We start from the raw sequence: 19,859 nt of genomic DNA, 5'->3' as shown, positions 1-19,859 counted from the left end.
TTTGGTGGATAACTAAGAAATATTAATGCCAGAACCACAAGGGAACTTGAAATTACACAGCCACTAATTAAGTTTTTATAATATCCCCATTCTTTCAGTAATGACCTGGAATGTTGAGGAAAATAGGTTCCCTTTAATGAGATTTTCAAGCAAGATTATGACAGAGCATTAGCAGCTGTACACTCAGATTGTGGCAATCATGTCCTATATAACAACGGCACTCATAGCTTTGATCTGGCAGACCGAAATTATTCATTGAGTTTTAAGTGGTCAGGTCTTGAGGTCATGATTACAGGATTAGTTACTCTGAGCATTAAATACATAACAGCTGGGAAATCTAGCCTTGATATTTTTTAGGGTAATAGTTGCCATTAAATTGGATAAATTATTATTTCCTGTCACACATTTTCTAGCTATTAATACTTACATAATTCTTTATCAAAACTCAATACTCTTTATATAAGTCATTATTTCTGAAGTGAATAGAAATATGTGAGCTAATAATCTGCACCACTATTATCCAATCAGTAACCAAGTAATAAAAGAGTTAGTCTGCTTTGGTGTTCATTAAGGGGAATGCTACGTACAGCAATAAATGAGTACAAGCGTTCACTGTCCAAAAGGAAACCAAAGGTCCAAGAAATAATAGGCTAAATGTTGTTAAAATTAAGTTCCAATTCAATTCCATTTTCAGTATTTATCAACATGCTGTGAAATACAGAAAATTGATTAAAATCAGTGAAAAGCATGTTCATTTAAAAGTAAGGACTGTTTCCTAAGAGCCTCAGGTACAAGAGTTTGACAAAGTAAGTTTTAAAAAAATACATCAACATTAGTACATAAACATAAGGCAAGAGAACTTATTCTTTGCTTTTGTAGAGAATGGATTTTAATGTTTCTTGGCAGGAAAAAAACAAAACTGAAAAATACTGTATTGGCTGAAAAAAATATGAACATTGCTGAGATATATATGAAGCATTTAAAAATCCCCTGTCTCAAAACTTTGTTGAGAAACATAAACGAAATATATTTGATGAATGTCTTTGTTCAAGTTTAAAGCTCTTGGCTCATCAAAAAAACCATATGGAATTCACCCTGCTGAGGTTTAAATAATAACTCAAACAAGAAGTCATATCAAATTTGAGACATGAATCCAGGTCAACCATGCTTTGAATTTTGCAGTTGCACAGAATTGCCATTTATAAGCTGCATTGTGTATTGATACAGACAATAACAGAGCTGATAGTTCATTATCTATGTTTTGTCATGCTTCAGAATATGAAACACAAGTAGTAAGTGGTCACTCACAGATAGCAAATGGTTCTTCTGAATTCTGCATTTTGCTTCAGCTTATTTTGAAAGCTCCACTAAAAAGTTTGACCTAAAGAGCAATTTAAATCTTAAAATTAAAAACTTCCCTGAAATGTAAACTGAGGATGTTGTGCTTTATTTCTTTTTAAAGTAAAGTTCCTTTGTCAGCATGGAGACAATGCAGGGTATCTGCTTCTTTTCACTGAATCGTGGATCTTCAGACCAAGACTCAAAATGCATGGCCACCATGTAGTTGACTCTGGTTAGGATCTGCATGATCTCAAATTCTTTACCATATTCTGTGAAGGCATTACACAGGGCCTGTGCAAACCAAGAACCCTTGCCTGGATTCCTCCATGAGTAATAGCCTGCAATGACAGACACCACATTTTATACTTCCAGAATATGCTGAGCAAGGGCACAGTAGTTAAGACTTTCATCTTGAATCTTCAATTAATAAATCAAGTTTTTACTGTAACCATATAAATAATTAACTTCAAGTGTATTATCTAGGTTTAACATTGCTCCCATTGGATAATTAGTAGTCCCGTAATTTTTTAAAAAAATTATGTGCACGTGATTATGCCTCAATGGAGTAGCACACTGGAAATCAAACCCTGTCATTTCTGGAGTCATCATAAAATTAAATATTTTATGAAAGTATGTGCAATTTGTCAATTTACCTGTCTTTTAGATACAGATTGACAGAAAGCAGAAGTCAGGTTTTTGCACTTAGTAAGTTTTACTATTTATTACAAGTAATTATATTCTATCTACAGATAAGCAATTATGAACTACAAACATAGCTGTATTAATTAAAACTCATTTAAACACAAATGGTCAGACAAAGGAAAATGAATGTTCTGGGCAGAGGAAAAGACTGAGATGGCAGTTCAGTGGTCCCTGTCCCTGCTGGCTTGCCAGGACTTGCTCTCCCTTGAATTTTCAACTCCACGTACTTTCACTTGCTTGTGGGAGGCACAGGATGACTGGTATACACAACAAAAGTCTCTGACTTATTGGCTAAGACAATATCTTACAGCAACTGACAAGGGAAATAAATAGGCTTTCTTCTTGCTTGAAGTATTCGCTACTGCACAGAAAAGGACAGCTCGTACCTTTTGGGAGGTCTGATGGTTTACAGGCCAACATTCATACCCACAAGCTGCTAAGCAACCCGGGAACTAATCACATAACTACAGAAGCAGAAGACCTTTATCATGGCTCAGTGGTTAGCACTGCTGCCTCACAGTGGCAGGGACCCGGGTTCGATTCTGGCCTCGGGCAACTGTCTGTGTGGAGTTTGCACATTCTCCCTGTGTCTGCATGGTGCTCCAGTTTCCTCCCACAATCTAAAGTTGTGCAGGTTAGGTTAACTGGCCATGCTAAATTGCCCATAGTGTTAGATGCATCAGTCAGGGATAAATGTAAGTTAGGGGAATGGTTCTGGGTGGATTATTCTTCAGAGTGTCAGTGTGGACTTGTTGGGCTGAAGGGCTTGTTTCCATACGGTAGGTAATTTAATCTAAGTAGCAACAGGTCACCACTTGGCCTTAGCTCATGTGTAATAACCTTCCCACCGCTTGAAAAAATAGCTGTGTAAACGTAATCTACAATGAGTGTTAGGTAATTTGTTTTCAGGAAGTGCACTAAATTTTTCTATAATCCTCGGTTGCTAAGAGCCTTTTTCCCATTTTAGTCTCCAATCAAGAATACACAAAAAAGTGAAAACATACAGTCTTTATAACAAAGGAGAAAAACACTCAAATCGTATGAACAGGTTTTGTAATCTGACCCTTATTTTTATACTGTCAAATCTGTTCTACTCTTAACTATCATGAACAACCATTTATACATCTTCAAAATGTTCTTCAGTAAACTGACCAAGTTTGTGTGTGAATTGCTGTGAAGGTGCTTCCATTACAAATACTTTTGGAAACTTATGATTAAAAGTTTGAGAACTTTTGGTCACTTTGAAAATGGAGGAGATGCCTAGACATTTTTTAATAAGAAAGGTCACTGTGGATGTTTTTCTAAAAAAGAATTCCTGGAAGTATTTCTTAAGCAAGAAAACAGCCAAGGTTTTATAGCCTCGTTTACTACAAGTTACATGGCTGGCTTTATGCCAGTTAAGTGTTGGGTTTTTGGGATATTGCTTGGAGTTTGGTGTGATTAGCCTGCTGAGAAAGATATCGCTTTTCACCTTTCTGAGCAAAGCTTTTGATAAATTAATGTGAATACTGAAAAAAAATAAACTGACAACAATTCTCCTGAGAAACTCCTGGACGATGACTTCTTTACATCTCCTGAATAAACTGTCTGGTGTCCTAGCTACATGGACAAGATCAGCAGACTGAAGGTCATCCAGAAAATTTCATATCCTCTCTTTTTATATTTCACAAATTAACAATTGTTTAGCTAAAGGTTGTTCTGTTGTAAGTTGATCTTAGCAAAGATAGTTTATTTAAATTGGCCTTCCTTCTTCTCTTACCACTATTTATTATTTATATGGCTGTCAAAGACTCTAGGCTTCCTTTATGTTGTCTGGCAGGTTTTTTTCTCATAATTTCTCTTTGCTTCTCTAACAGGTTTTTTCTGCCCCTCCCTCTGAACCTCTTGGTTCTCAACTATATTTTCTACCTGACGCTTGTCATAAACAGACTTTATTCTTCATCTTAATTTCTATCACCTTTGTCATTCCAAGACCTCTGGACTTGTATGTCCTACCATTTCCTTTCGAGGGAATCTACCTTGACAATATCTGAAAAAGCAACTCTTTGAAAGGTAGCTCACTGCTCAATTACAACCTTTCATTCCAGTCTATCCACCTCTTTTCTTTCGCCATTGAAACCAGCTCTCTGCCATCTGATTTTTCTTAACCTGAATTGTCAATCTCCACGATCATCCTAAACCTTGCAATACAATGATTACTGTTTCCTGAACGGTCTCCCATTGACACTTAATCTCTTGGCCAAACTCATTTCCAAGTACTATATTCAACAGTGCATCCTTTTTTGTTAGACTGGACATGTACTATTGTAGGAAATTCTCCTCAATGCAAATTTAGGAACAGTGCCCCTTGCTTCCCCCTACACCACCATAACCCAGTCCATATTTGGGTAATCAAATTCCTGCAGATTGTTCTCCACATCCTTCCCACCAGTTAATAGTCTATAGATTACACCGAAAAATATTATTGCACCTTTTTTATTCTTGAGCTCTAGCCAAATTAATTCTGCCCTTGAGGCCATAGTGACATCCCATTTCTCACCCATTAAAATCAGGTTAAAATAAACCAAGAGAAATGGGGCAAAGGACTAGTTTAAAATAAAAGGCGCTAATTTAATTTAATTAATTGATGAAAGATGGAAATATTATACATCAGGGCAACAAACTGTGCATTACCTGGTACAGTGGAATAGGCATACAAGAAGTCAGCTTCCACTGGGATTTTGTGATGAGGATTTGCATCAGTTTCTACATCACAAGCAGGTCCAGAATCGGTCTGAATTCCTTGATCAAATTCTGAACCTCTACAAGCCTGAAGCAAACCAGAAAAACAGTGGTTAGTTCAAGCATATACATAATCTGTCATAATATAATTGAATAAGACACTGAGGCTTCAAATTACAGTGCATAAACATCAAAATTCAAATAAATTCTGAGCTTAATGTATCCACTCAATTGGATTGTTCTCCCAAACCTGAAACGTTGACATTGTTTTTCTAATGAGAAACACTGATGAGGATTTTAGTTCATCCTTATTGTTGAAAAGGGACAAATTGTTGAAGCTTTTAATAGTGGATTCATCAGGACAAACACATGGGGTGGCATGGTGGCTCACTGGTTAGTACTGCTGCCTCACAGCACCAGGGATCCAGGTTCAATTCCTATAGTCTGTGTGGAGTTTGCACATTTGCCCCATGTCTGCGTGAGTTTCCTCCGGGCGCTCTGGTTTCCTCCCACATTGTAAAGACATGCAGGTTAGGTAAGTTCACCATGCTAAACTGCCCATGGTGTTCAGGGATGTGTAGGTTAGGTGCATTAGTTAGATGTAAATATAGGATAATAGAGTAGGGGAATGGGTCTGGTAGGGTTATTCTTCGGAGGAGAAAGTGAGGTCTGCAGATGCTGGAGATCAGAGCTGAAAATGTGTTGCTGGAAAAGCGCAGCAGGTCAGGCAGCATCCAGGGAACAGGAGAATCGATGTTTCGGGCATAAGCCCTTCTTCAGGAAGGGCTTATGCCCGAAACGTCGATTCTCCTGTTCCCTGGATGCTGCCTGACCTGCTGCGCTTTTCCAGCAACACATTTTCAGCTCTTATTCTTCGGAGGGTCGGTGTGAACTAGTTGGGCCAAATGGCCTGCTTCCATTCTACAAGAATGCTAAATTTCAGATGATCACAACAATCATGTTTTGTATTACCAAGCAATTATTTTAGATTTCTAGCATTTATAGTATATTGTTTCTGACATAACAGCTATGTTTTGAAAGGTTTTTGACATTTTTAGTAAATAATTATTCAGGAGCTGGCCACTGTATTCCAAACAAACAGGAAATAATTTTGTACCTTCTTTTAAAAAATATAATTTTCAGCCATTTTTAAAACTAGATTTCTCACAACTGTTTTCTTGTAGGACACTGAGTTAAAGTGCTTTAATAAAACAAAGTGCTGGAGGATCACAACAAATCTGGCAGCATTGGTGAACAGGGAAACAGAACAACATTGAGCTGCACAACTCAATCTGCATCAAGCTCTCTCCCTCAAATAAATTATGGCTTATCATTTAACAAATTTTAACAAAATTGTGTTTCTAAAAGTGTCTCATTGTATTTGCTTATGGCAGATTTTTAAATTCCCCAAGTTGAATGAAAACATTGGGAATTGGATAAAAGCATTTTTCTACATGGGCAAAATTTTGGCCACAATCTGTACCAGGATATCAAAGCAGAAACGCTTCCCCTTTGGTTTCCCGTGTAATTCTTTTGCTGTTTATAAATAGATAAAACTGCACAAAATGTATTAAGTATTTATACGTGAATATTTGTCAAATGTAACCTCAAGGCATAAGAACCTGGGAAAGGCCCCAGAAATCCTGCAGGGTGCAGTGTTTGTACCTGATTCTACATCATACTTCTGTATATATCACATCTGGGGAAAAAAAACAATTTCTCAGGTACAGGAGGGGGAATAAAAACAAACATGCAACTTTTCTTCATGCATTAAATAATTCCTCAAGTCCACCCACAAAAATGTTGTTGGCAAGGCAATTATCAGAGCAAGATCATGGTTGGGTATATTATCTGAATGAAATATCATTCTGGTTTTCTCACATGTACATTGGACATATCCCTTCAGAGGAGAGAAGTGAGTCTCATTACCAGCTTTGCTCAGTCTTTGGTGAAAATCATGCTTTTGTCACCATGCTGTTACAGGATGCAACCTTCACTCATGTTTTAAGTTCCTAATTACGACCATTACCAAATATTTACCTAGTTCACAATGAAAAGCTTGAGTATGATCACAGGAATGTCATTAGCAGAATAACATATCCCCAACATTAAGCTGTGCAGTTTTTTTTTATTTTGGCACTATTGTCATATTCTTTTATTCATCAACAAATTAAATGTTAAATTTAATCAACAAAGTACCATTAAAAACTAAACACTCTGGTTTTACATTCTAGTGTAAAGAGCAGTGGTTCCCAAACAGTTATTTATCTCTATTCAGATTTAGGATTTTTTTTTTGGCATACCCCAACAGATAGTCCCTGCTTTAATTATTTCACTAATGACTATACATCAGAAAAAAATCACAAACAAAAAAGTTATAATAAGGGCAAACAATTTGAAGTCATGTTGTATGATCACTGGATGTAAATTGTGCATGATATTTTTCTGTGTTCACTGTCCTCTGGTACATTTACAAAGAAATAAAGTACTCCAGTGACGTTTTTAACAATATGCTGAAGAAATTAATTGCAAACTTTTGATCAACGTGTTGTAAGAACATTTGCCAGCTAAGAGATATATCAATGATTTTCCTCCCCATCCTATTCAGTCAGTCAGTAGTCCACCAACCATCTGACCTCAGTCAGCAGCTCTTCTTCCTAAAACCCCTTGGATTCTCCACTCACTCACTCACTCAGCAGCCCCTAGTCTAGACTTGCTACAAATAGGCACATCTCTCACCATCCTGTTGCTGACACTGGGTTAGTGAGCTCAAGTTTAAGTTTAAGAGTCGTGAGATCTCGTTGCAGCTCTATAAAACTTTGGTTAGACCGCACTTGGAATACTGCGTTCAGTTCTGGTCGCCCTATTATAAGAAAGATGTGGATGCTTTGGAGCGGGTTCAGAGGAGGTTTACCAGGATGCTGCCTGGACTGGAGGGCTTATCTTATGAGGAGAGGTTGACTGAGCTCGGACTTTTTTCATTGGAGAAAAGGAGGAGAAGGGGCCTAATTGAGGTACACAAGGTAATGAGAGGCATAGATAGAGTCGATAGCCAGAGACTATTTCCCAGGGCAGAAATGACTAACATGATGGGTCATAGTTTTAAGCTGGTTGGAGGAAAGTATCGAGAGCATGTCAGAGGCGGGTTCTTTACACAGAGAGTTGTGAGAGCATGGAATGCATTGCCAGCAGCAGTTGTGGAGGCAGGGTCATTGGGGACATTTAAAAGACTCCTCGACATACATATAGTCACAGAAATTTGAGGGTGCATACATGAGGATCAGTGGTCGGCACAACATCGTGGGCTGAAGGGCCTGTTCTATGTTCTAAGTTCTAAGTACCAAAGACACTTGAGCTATGAAGCGGTGGGTTGGAAAAGAAATTCATTATACAACAACTAAGAAAGAATACTCCCTACAGACATCTGCTGTTACCTCAGGAGAGCACAGGTACTACTGCTAAAGGGATTGCTCTCATTGATCAGAGCACTTAATGCACAGAACAAGACAAAATTGAAGGAAGTTTGGAATGCCCACTTCTGCTTCATTCCAAAGGCATAGCACAAAACCTGGGGAAGTCCCTAGAAACCTTGTACATTGCAGCAATGTAGATGACTGTACCTCTTCAGATTGTATATTCCACTTGGGAAATAACAAGCCCTCAGGTACACAAGAAGGAAAATTGAACCTGTCTTTTTTCTAAATAGATTAAAAAAATTCTTCATGATTATCTGTGAGGACATTATCAGAAAGTCTATTATTGGAGCAAAGTCATGGATGATCACATTACCTGAATGAAAAAGAGTTTCGGTTTCCCCACAAGGGTCTTGCACATATCCCCTCGGAAGAGAGAAGTGAGTCTCTTTATAGGCATTGCTCCGTCTGTACCATAGATCATGCCTTCATCACCGTGGCTTAAAAGGATACATGCAAAGCAGGCATTGTTGGAGTGGTTTTCCTGAGAAACTAAAACAAGTCACAGTATTTAAATACAAAATTGTGTTATTCCAAAGGAAATATTTTCATTGAATTAAAAAAATCTTTGTGTGTCATCACTTATATTGATCAGTACAGAATTACATACTGACTGTTGAGTTACCAAAAATTAAAATAGCAAATCTATTTGCAAATCATGGCCCTTCCCAACAACACATGCCAGAAACGTCAAAAGAAATATTAAAACTTTGTTATGATACCTAATTGTGCTTCTCATTTCAGGAAGGATAATTTCCAGACCACTGCTACCTTAAGCCAACAGATGTGGACAGTGACAGCATTGTAACCACTGTCACATTCCCAAATTGTTTTAACCAAAGTAGTACTAGTAGATATGGCCAGTGAGATTTTAACTTAAATAGGCACTTACCAAGTGATTAGACAGTACACGTCAACAGATACAAATCACAGCTGAACTTAATTCAATATACCTGCACTTTTCATAAAGGTGATCTTACCAATTTATCCCCATCTTGTACCAATTTTCAGGAATAGTGTTTATATTCCAGCAGTGGTAAACAAACATATCAACATTTACAATGTTTTGGGAGGAAGCATTTGATAACTTAATTTCCTTTAGTAGGGGAAGGTGCACAGCCATAAAAATATGCAGTGCTGTCATCAAGAGCAATTGTATAAACATTTGCCATTCCCCCATAGAAAGGAGTTTAGTTTCTCCTCCATCATATAAGCACTAGTTTAAATGAGCCTTGGTCATTTTGACCGAGGCAAATGCTGTCAACTTAGAAACTACAATCAATGAATATAAAACTTTTCTTAGTTCTACAATAGATTGTAATAACAATGTGGTAGTTTGGACTTGAGGAGCTTAATGACTAAAACCTAGTTATAAAAAAGGTAAACATCATCTATTTATTTAAATTGCAATCTTCAGTCCCATTTGTTTTACGCATTTACTCACCAGCATGCAATATATTCTCCATTTGAGAACACGTCTGATCATTTAAAACAACAACGTTGAAACCCAAAGAGCTAAAACATGTCATCAGATTCCCAGCATCAATGTCAGTGCCATTACGCACATTCATTTCTGGAACAAACAATATAACAACTGTTATAGTGCCTTTCCACAGTTACTTCAGTCAGCAAAATAATACAACATTAAATTGAAAGCTTGCTGCCAGTCTGTGCCTGGCTTTACTAACTCTTGTCTTTAAGGTTCTATAGTTTGCAAAAAGTTACATGGCTTCAGAAAACAAGCATAAGAAACGGGCCATAACTCTGGAGACATACAAGACTAAACTGGTTAGGCCCTGAAAAGAGGCATAGGGATTGTGATGCAAATTTATCTGTGTAAGGAAGGCAGCATGCCCACTGCTTGCAGTTTGTTCATTTGAATGACCACTGTATGCAGTCATAGAGTTATTCAGCACAGAAACAGACCCTTCAGTCCAAGTTGTCTGTACCAACCAGATATCCTAAACTAATCTTATTCCATTTGCCAGCATTTAGCCCATACCCCTTCTAAACCCTCTTACCCATTCAGATGCCTTTTAAAATGTTGTATCTGCCTCCGTCACTTCCTCTGGCTGCTCATTCCATACACACACGACTCTCTGCGTGAAAAAGTTGCCCCTCAGGTCCCTTTTAAATCTTTCCCTATTCACCTTAAACCTATGCCCTCAAGTTTTGGACTCCCCTACCCAGAGAAAACAATCTTGGCTATTCATTCTATTTATGCCCCTCATGATTTTATAAATCTCTATAAAGGCCACCCTCAACTTCCAACAGTCCAAGGAAAATAGCTGCAGCCTATTCAGCCTCTCCCTATAGCTCAAACCCTCCAATCTCAACAACATCCTTGTAAATCTTTTCTGAATCCTTTCAAATTTCACATCTTTCCTTAGCAAGATGATCAGATCTGTGGCCTCACCAGTGCCCTGTGCAGCCACAATATGACATTCTAACTCCTGTACTCAATGTACTGACCAATGAAGGCAAGCGTACTAAATACCTTCTTCACCATCCTGAAGTCGACATGCAACTTCACTTTCAAGGAACTACGCACCTGCATCCTAGGTGTTTTTGTTCAGCAACACTCCCCATGGTCCTAACATTAACTGTATAAGTCCTGCCCTGACCAAAATGCAACACCTCACATTTATCTAAATTAAACTCCATCTGCCACTCCCCAGCCCGATCTGATCAAGGTCCCATTGTATTCTGAGATAATCTTCTTCATTCTCCACTACACCTCCTATTTTGGTGTCATCCAGTCAGTTCCAGCTCATTCACTGCATGCATTAGCACGAGGCCCCAAAATATTAACTTAATGGAACCCATTGAGGCTCATCTACACTGTTTCATCTCTCCTTTTTCCAAATAAAAGCCTTGATACATCATAGAGGAAAAAGGAACTAATAATGTACAATGTGGAAACAAGCCTAATAAATTATTTAATGCAGAATAATAATGGAAATAATTACTGTTATTGTTCAGAACCAATCTATGCAGTTTGACATGTGTGGCATAGTATCCATTAGACAAAGAAAGAGGAGTCATGAAAGTGACTCAATACCTGTTTTGTCATCAAAATTCTTATTGTTGATAATAATGCATTTTCCTACTCTTTTGAAGTTCATATTGTACAGGAATGTAGAAGCAACAACCCGGGTGTGACAATCAGAAATTTCTGGATTCTTTTCTCGTTCATCCTTTGTTTTTTTCCTGGAAAATAAAAACAAGATCATTTGCCATACATTTAATTTACTGCTATAAGCTCCAATAATGCTACTTAGATTAGATTCCCTACAGAATGGAAACAGGCCATTTGGCCCAACAAGTCTACACCGACCCTCTGAAGAGTAAACCACCTAGACCCGTGCCCCTACCCTATATTTACACCTGACTAATGACCTTAACACTATGGGCAATTTAGTGTGGCCAGTTCACCTAAACTGCTCATCTTTGGATTGTGGGAGGAAATTGGAGCACTCGAAATAAACCCACGCAGACACAGAGAGAACGTGCAAACTCCACACAGATAGTCGCCTGAGGTGGGAATCGAACCTGGGTCCCTGGTGTTGTGAAGCAGCAGTGCTAACCACTGAGCTGCCCACTTGCAGGTCTTCTTGAAGATTAACAGACATCATCTGGCGTCGTGCATGAATGGCATATAGTCAGAAACCTGTTTATGAAATTTAGTTCTTGCTGAGGAATGTGTTCACCTAGACTATTTCTCTCAAGATGAACTCAGGTTGACATGGTGGCTCAGTGGTTAGGATTGCTGCCTCATAGCGCCAGGGACCTGAGTTTGATTCCAACCTCGGACGACTGTCAGTGTGGAGTTTGCACATTCTCCCCGTATCTGCATAAGTTTCCTTTGGGTGCTCCAGCTTCCTCCCACAATTCAAAGATGCGCAGGTTCGATGAATTGGCTACGCTAAATTGCCCATAGTGATCAGGGATGTGTAGGTTAGGTGCATTAGTTAGGGGAAAATGTTACAGCAATAGGGTAAGCAAATGGGTCTGGATGGGATACTCTTCAGAGGGTTAGTGTGAACTTGTTGGGCCAAATGGCTTGTTCCCACACTGTAGGGATTCTATGATTTGGCATGTGCTCCACATTTGTCTATCCAGAGGCAAAGTGCTGTCATTCGGAATACTTGTCTGTAGATTGGCAGCCACTTGAAAATTTCTTATGGGTAATCTCAGATAATTATGAATGGGAGAATGCTGGAGGAATTAACTCACTCAATTACTATCCAATAAAAACAATTGCTTGTTTATTTATTTAAATGATTAGGCTCTAAAAGATTCTTCTGATTTTTTTAATATATCTACTTGAGTAAGTAGTAGCTACAAAGTTTACAACAAGAATTTACCAAAGCTTGCTCCTTCAACATCCAAACCCCGCAATCACAACTATCTAAACTAACAAGGATAGCAGATCATTTGGAGCACACTACTTCACAGGGTCCATGCTATCTATTATTACCACTGGCATGCGGAGCTCCAGGAAGAATGAAAGTTAAGGACAACAAATTTCTAATTTTATCAGCAACTTGAGGAAGTTTGCTCTGACTATTTTTCATTTCAAATTTGGATAGTGAACCAATCTTGAGTTTATCAAAGACCCTGAGGTTGGAGATTCAGCCGAGGCTAGGAAATATCAAATGACATTGTTTGCTGAATGAGGACTCTCACACAATTTTATACAAGTTCTCATATGCAATGCAAAGTTATTCAGTTGCCAACGAAACCTTTCTTCGTTAAAGAGCATGAATGCTCGTGAGTGAGCAGGTGAAATCAGAGTACTGGTCATCAGCCTACAACAATCCTTTAACTTGATTTTTCTCCTTTCGGTCATCTAGCTGTTCCCAACATTTAGAATACTGCTATGTCAAATTCACAATGTAATCTTTTAATTGCTTCTGTTAATGTAACTCAGAACGGTTTTGAACTTGAGACATTGGTGCTAAGGACTCCCATTGGTTCTCCACAGCCAATTTGTTTTGAGCAATTCAAGATCCAAACCACCTTCATTTTTGAATCATGCCAGGAAGTGGGCTGGGGAGGAAATATTCACTAGACCTACCAGATGAAAAATTCCTAGGCAGGGTAAAACAATGTAGCAATGCATAACCAACAGGTGAGGGAGTTTTATTTGGGGTAGAGCTCAGCTCTACCAGATCTCTTCACTTTTCTAAGGTTGCGAAATTCTGCCTCAAGTTGAATTGGGCTTCCTGTGGCCAAACACACTTTATGTCAATGTCAGAAGAGGATTTGTACAGAATGTCACCTGCCAGAAATCTCGAAAGTATCCTCACTGCAAAGGTGCACCTGTGTAATGGCCAGAATAAATCCTGGAGGAAAGGAGCTCAACCTTCTAGATTTTGAATGGTTTAATGGCCTAAATTGAAGGGTATCATTTTCTTAAATTCAAGTTATCCACAGGTCTTTTATCTGGAATTACTTGCTCCATAGGTAGAATGGCAAGAGGTTGCTGAGAAGTTATTGGTACCTGAGAAGGAAGATGACTGCACTACTTCCAGCAAGCCCCTAGCCATCTATGCTCTCCAATGCAAATGGTCCTTCCCCGGGAATGAAAATGCACAAAACTGACTGCTACATGGACAACTGAGGAAGGAGCTCCTCAGAAATTCATGACTACTGGCCTGAATTATACAACAGGCAGAGGAAGATTGAATTGTAATCCTGAACCACGATTGCATCTACAGAAACAACACCTGAGACAAAGAACAAATATCAAATGTTCTAGGTGGTACAAATTACAAATTGTACCCTTATAATCAACAATCAAACAATTTTCCTTACAATGTTTCACCCACAAGCTGGTTTAACATTATTTTTCACCAATTAACAGGCGTTTATGCAATTATGGCATACAGGTGTTAAAATCAGTTTTATTTTACCATTAATTGAGCATCAACTAGTGCACAATTCTGTATTTATCTAAAGCCACACATAATCTATAGTTTCATTCTGATATCTGGATTTGTTCACTTTTTAAAAATAATTTATTTCATTTTCTATATACCTTAACAAAAACGATTACTACCAAATATTAGGAGAAAGTGAGGACTGCAGATGCTGGAGATCAGAGCTGAAAATGTGTTGCTGGAAAAACGCAGCAGGTCAGCCAGCATCCAAGGAGCAGGAGAATCGATGTTTCGGGCATGAGCCCTTCTTCAGGAATTCCTGAAGAAGGGTTCATGCCCGAACGTTGATTCTCCTGCTCCTTGGATGCTGCCTGACCTGCTGCTCTTTTCTAGCAATACATTTTCAGCACTACCAAATATTACCCTATCAGAATGTTTTGCTACCTCATCAGTCCATATTTCTTCTTGCAAGGGCCTGCAGTATCAGTGTGTGTGTGTGTATGAAGTTGTCACCAATTATTGGAAAATTGACATACCAGACTGGGATGCGAAGGCAAGTTCAAAACTTAAAAATATGGTTAACTGGGAGTAGGATAGTGATGGACTTCAAGAGGCGACAAACAAATTGGTAGATTTAGAATCATAGAACGCCTACAATGCAGAAACAGGCCATTCAGCCCATTGAGTCTGCCCCCACCCTCAAAAGAACATCCCACCCAGACTGAGTTCTCCAAATTATCCCTGTAACCCCATGTTTATGAAGGTTAATCCACCCTGCTTGCACAACCCTGGACACTATGGAGCAATTTAGGACCAATCCACCTAACTGCACATCTCTGGATTTAGGCAGTCATCTGGTAGGTTAAATTTAATGTAGAGAATTGTTAAATAAGTGTTGAGTAACATTTTGTTAGGAAGCACAACAAAAGGCAATATGAGGTAAAGGATATGAATCGAAAGGGGTTGCAGGCACAGAGGAACCTGGGAGTATGGCTGCACAGATTGTTGTAGGAGGCAGGTCACAAAGTAATGAGGCTAAGGTGAACTTTCATAAAACACTGTTTCAGCCCTAACTGGACTGTCATAATCAAGTCTGACCACCAACATTTAAGAAAAAAGTGAAAGTATTAGAGAAGGCAAAGAAGAGATTTACAAACATGTTTCTGGCACTGAGGGACTTAGATGGCAAAACTGGGCTGTTCGGCTTAAAAGGCTTTTGACAGGTCTGGGTGGATAGAAAAAAAGTTTGTTTCTGTTGACAGACGGTTTGAGAATAAGAGGTCACCATGGTAAATGAACCAAAGTTGATATAAAGAAACCTCTTGTTTTTTTAATCACTCAACAAGTGGTTAGAATCTGTAATGCATCATCTGAGAGAGAGGCGGAAGCAGATTGAATCACGGTTTGCAGAAGAAAATTGGATAATTATGTGGAGAGGAAATATTTGCCAATTTATGGAGCTGTTCCTATGAGGGAGTAGCACAGACATATTTGATTGAATGTCCGCTATACAAGTTCGAGGATGATGTAAAGTCAAAGGCAATTTGCAAGACTAAAACATAGCATCAATATATTTTAGCAAGTAAGTTCTACATATTAGATAACTTAAAAAAAATTATATTACAATTAGTTACATAATTAAACTACAATCCTTGGATATTCTGGCAATCACAATACCGAAGGGTGGTAGAACCACAGAATCCCTCCAGTGCAGGAGGTGGTCACTTGGCCCATTAAGACACCACTGACCCTCCGAAGATCATCCCATCCCGATCCTTACCTTACGCCCATAAGCCCATATTTACCAAGGCTAATCCACCTAGCTTGTATATCTTTGGATTGTGGGAAAAAAACTGGAGCACCCAGAGAAAACCCATACAGACACGGGGAGTATGTGCGAACTCCACACTGACAGTCACCCAAGGCTAAAATCGAACCTGGGGCCCTGTCACTGCGAGGAAGTAATGCTAACCACTGAGCCACCATGCCACCCATTGGCATTGCTTTCTGGGAAATATTGCTCTATAATATGAATTAAATATAATGCTGCTGTACATGTACCTAGTGTTTAAGAGGGTTCACATTTAAAGACTCCATATGCTGTGTAGATGCAATGTTGTGACTCTGCCTGGCAGTCAGTCTTCAGGCTGCTCATGTACTGAAATTAATTGGTTGCCGTAAATGCCTGCTTCATAATCTACAATGTGTTTGACTTTTCTAAAACTAGCCATAGAGCTAATCAATCTCTGACAAATAATTGATGATTAGTCTAATTATCATGGTGTTGGACTGGGGAGTACAAAGTTAAAAATCACACAACGCCAGGTTATAGTCCAACAAGTTTATTTGGAAGCACTTGTTGCTCCTTCATCAGGTGGTTGTGGAGTATAAGATTGTAAGACACAGAATTTATAGCAAAAGTTTACAGTGTGATGCAACTGAAATTATATATTGAAAAAGACCTGGATTGTTTGTTAAGTCTCTCTATTTTTTGAATAGGCATGTTGGTTTCAGTTCGATCATATGTAAATCGCAGAAAATTTAGAATTTACATTCTCAAGGGAACTTTAACAATTGGTGTCATGTTGAACCAGATAATGCATTTAAGGTGAGGACATCATATGGCAGGTATTCATGCGACTCAGCCAATGTTGTCTATCTCATACGCTGCAGCAAGAATGCCCTGAGGCATGGTACATTGGTGAGACCAAGCAGAGGCTACAGCAACGGATGAATGGATACTGCACAACAATCAACAGACAGGAGTGCTCCCTCCCAGTCAGAGAGTCACTTCAGTGGTACAGGACGTTTGACCTCGGACCTTCGGGTGAGCGTCCTCCAAGGCGAACTTCAGGACAGGCAACAACGAAAAGTGACCAAGCAGAGGCTGATAGTTAAGTTCGGTACTCATAGGGAGGGCCTCAATCGGCACCTTGAGTTCATGTCACACTACAGATGATCCCATTGCACTATATACACACACGCAGACCCTCTCTCATATACTCACATGTATACTCCCACAACTCACACATGTACCCTCTCACAGACTTATACCCCTTTACACTCAAACTCCCACACCAACATACACACACTGTCTCACAGATACTCAACACATTCCTCACCCTCCCCACCCGCCAACACACACCGACATGCACATACACACATATAAGCTTGTGGGGTGAATTTGTACTTGCAGAATTATATTTTACTTTGTTCAAAAACAGCATGAATCCATCGGAGATTCTGTAAATCCATTTTTTAGATTAGAATCAGTCTGACTATTGGGGCACAGACAGTCTCACACAGGGCACCTCACACCTTCAATGCATTATCTGGGCCAACATGACACGAATTGTCAAAGTTCACTGAAGGTACTGCGATTTACATACAAAAGAACTGAAACCAACATGTTCATTCTAAAAGATGAGAGAGTTAATAAACAATCCAGGTATTTTTCAATATATAATTTCAGTTACATCACACTGTAAACTTTGAAACTTTAAATTCTGAGTCTTATGATCTTATAATCCACAACCACCTGATGAGGGAGCAGCGCTCCGAAAGGTAGTGCTTCCAAATAAACCTGTTGGACTATAACCTGGTGTTGTGTGAATTTTAATGAATTATCATCAGCATGACAAACACCATACTGAATTTTCAGGTCTTTTAACTACCAAAATTTATTGTAGAAGTAAACTTTTATTCATCATATCGGAGACTCTAAAAACAAAATTGATCCTTAATCAAAGTATATACTCTAGCTTGTGTTTCTATAGATAATCGGATCTGCCAAATTCATGGTAAAAATTCTTTGGCATGTGTGAACTTCTTGTTAACATGCTTCAACGTCATGACTAAACTGTAGCATTCACACTACTTGTGTAAATATCTTGTTCTGTATTCTGAAATAAGAAGATGGAAGATTTTTTCAAGAAACAAATTAAGTAAAACTAGCTAGGAATTTCCCAGGCTCCAGATTTACACTTCCCACAGGAATATTCTGGCCAATTCTTCCCGACATTTAATTTTCTGATTATTGTCAATTGTTACAGCTTCAAATTATGGTGATATTGCTACCAGGCATTGATATCAGTGTATGGTAAATTCATTCGATAATGAAATACTGGTATTTGAAGTTGAACTTTTTACCCACTGAAAACCAGTTTGTTCCCATAACAGATACAAAAAGCAGGATATAATGTCCTGTGAGGCTGCATAGTCAAAGTTGGGCTGAATCTCAGGAGAAAATGTTCAAAGATTATCAAATACCCAGATTTGTTTCTGGGCAGAACACAATTAACAGATCAACCTTTTGACAGCTTTACTAACATATGTTTTATTGGTACATTCCAAAATTTTACAATGCAAGTCTGGTAAATTATAAATAAATATTTTTGCTTTGCTATTACTGAAAAGGAAGTGAGTACATCCAAGATCAGTAGATCTATGGCCCAGATCCAAAATTAATTCAACAAAAGAATTCATTTGCAGAGGTTCAAGACAAACAAAAATAGCCTGTGGAGAACTGAGAACAAAGATGTCTTTTCAAACTCAATGAACTGGTTTGATTGCAGCCCAACAAGTTGGGAAACATTGTGGTCCAGTCCACTTTGATGTATTAGAGGCTGTGGGGCAGTCTCCCAGCAACAGCAAAATCTCTTCCTCTCATCAGAGGAAAGGGCTGATGTGGGACTTCCCAATAATAAGCAAAAGGAGACCTGTTATCCTTCAGCCCACCATAATAGTGTTGGCTAAGCCTTAACTGCAATGGGCCTGCACAGTAGGCCACCTAACAAACCCTGTCAGGTTGGTCTCCTGGAGGGGCAGGGAAATCCTTCAATTTCAGGCACTCTATCACTGGACTGCAATTTAGGGGAGAGGGTGGGTCAAATATGCCCTAGAAACCTATGAGCTCCAGACCTTACCTCCACTGCCTTTCACATCCATCTGCTATGACTCCTACTCTGCTACCCCAATCTGCTAGCCCAGAATCCCAAGACAATTCTCAGCCTCTGGGGCAACACATTGGTGCCAGCATTTGGTGGACAGGGCATCCATCACTGGGACTTCAAACTGGAAAGAAGACCCAATGGTGGACATTTTAAGTACCTGCAGGATTTTCCTGCACAGAAATGAAGTGGGATTCTCACTGGTTCTCTCACTGGAGTGCAAGAACACTCTTGGCCCCACAACACCAAAGGAAAAGATGTGCAGGGTAGGTGGATAGGCCATAGGAAATTACCCGTAGGTGTAGGTTAGGTGGATTAGCTATAGGAAATGTGGGGTTACGTGGATAGGGTAGCGGGATGGATCTGGGTGGTATACTCTTCAGAGGATAGGTGTGGACTTATTAGTTCAAATGGTTTTTTTCCACATTGTAGGGATTCTATGGAAAAGGAATTACCCAATGTTTGGCTTGACTGAAAAATAAAAGATGATCTGCTAAGGTATTTCTTAAAAACAAGAAAATGCAAGTATTAATATTGCCCAATTGCAGAGTCAACTATTACCATTGCGAGCATTGCAAATGTGAATAATGTGTTTCCTGAAGAAGGGCTTGTGCCCGAAACGTCGATTCTCCTGTTCCTTGGATGCTGCCTGGCCTGCTGCGCTTTTCCAGCAACACATTTTCAAATGTGAATAACGCCAATCCAGTGAAGTAGATATTATCCTTTGATAATATTTTAAGAAACAAGATGCTTTTTTAATTAGTTCTACAGCCGACAATACTAGCCTG

General features: G+C 39.0%; 1 protein-coding gene across 2 annotated transcripts in view; it reads right to left on the bottom strand.

The window, feature by feature from the left end:
- Positions 1-860: 860 nt before the first annotated feature.
- The window catches only part of casp7 (caspase 7, apoptosis-related cysteine peptidase), a 46,485-nt gene continuing 27,486 nt past the window's right edge, over positions 861-19,859 (bottom strand). For both annotated transcript variants that reach the window (XM_043712781.1, XM_043712782.1), the window contains exons 3-7: positions 11,299-11,447; positions 9,682-9,810; positions 8,554-8,729; positions 4,717-4,852; positions 861-1,679 (exon numbers count right to left, since the gene is read on the bottom strand). In XM_043712781.1, coding sequence (XP_043568716.1) covers positions 1,447-1,679; positions 4,717-4,852; positions 8,554-8,729; positions 9,682-9,810; positions 11,299-11,447 — 823 coding nt within the window. In that variant the 3' untranslated portion in view covers positions 861-1,446. The remainder of the gene's footprint in view (positions 1,680-4,716; positions 4,853-8,553; positions 8,730-9,681; positions 9,811-11,298; positions 11,448-19,859) is intronic.

This window comes from Chiloscyllium plagiosum, chromosome 22 (genome assembly GCF_004010195.1).
Source record: "Chiloscyllium plagiosum isolate BGI_BamShark_2017 chromosome 22, ASM401019v2, whole genome shotgun sequence".
Lineage (NCBI taxonomy): Eukaryota > Metazoa > Chordata > Chondrichthyes > Orectolobiformes > Hemiscylliidae > Chiloscyllium > Chiloscyllium plagiosum.
This window is presented reverse-complemented; position numbering and strand designations above follow the sequence as displayed.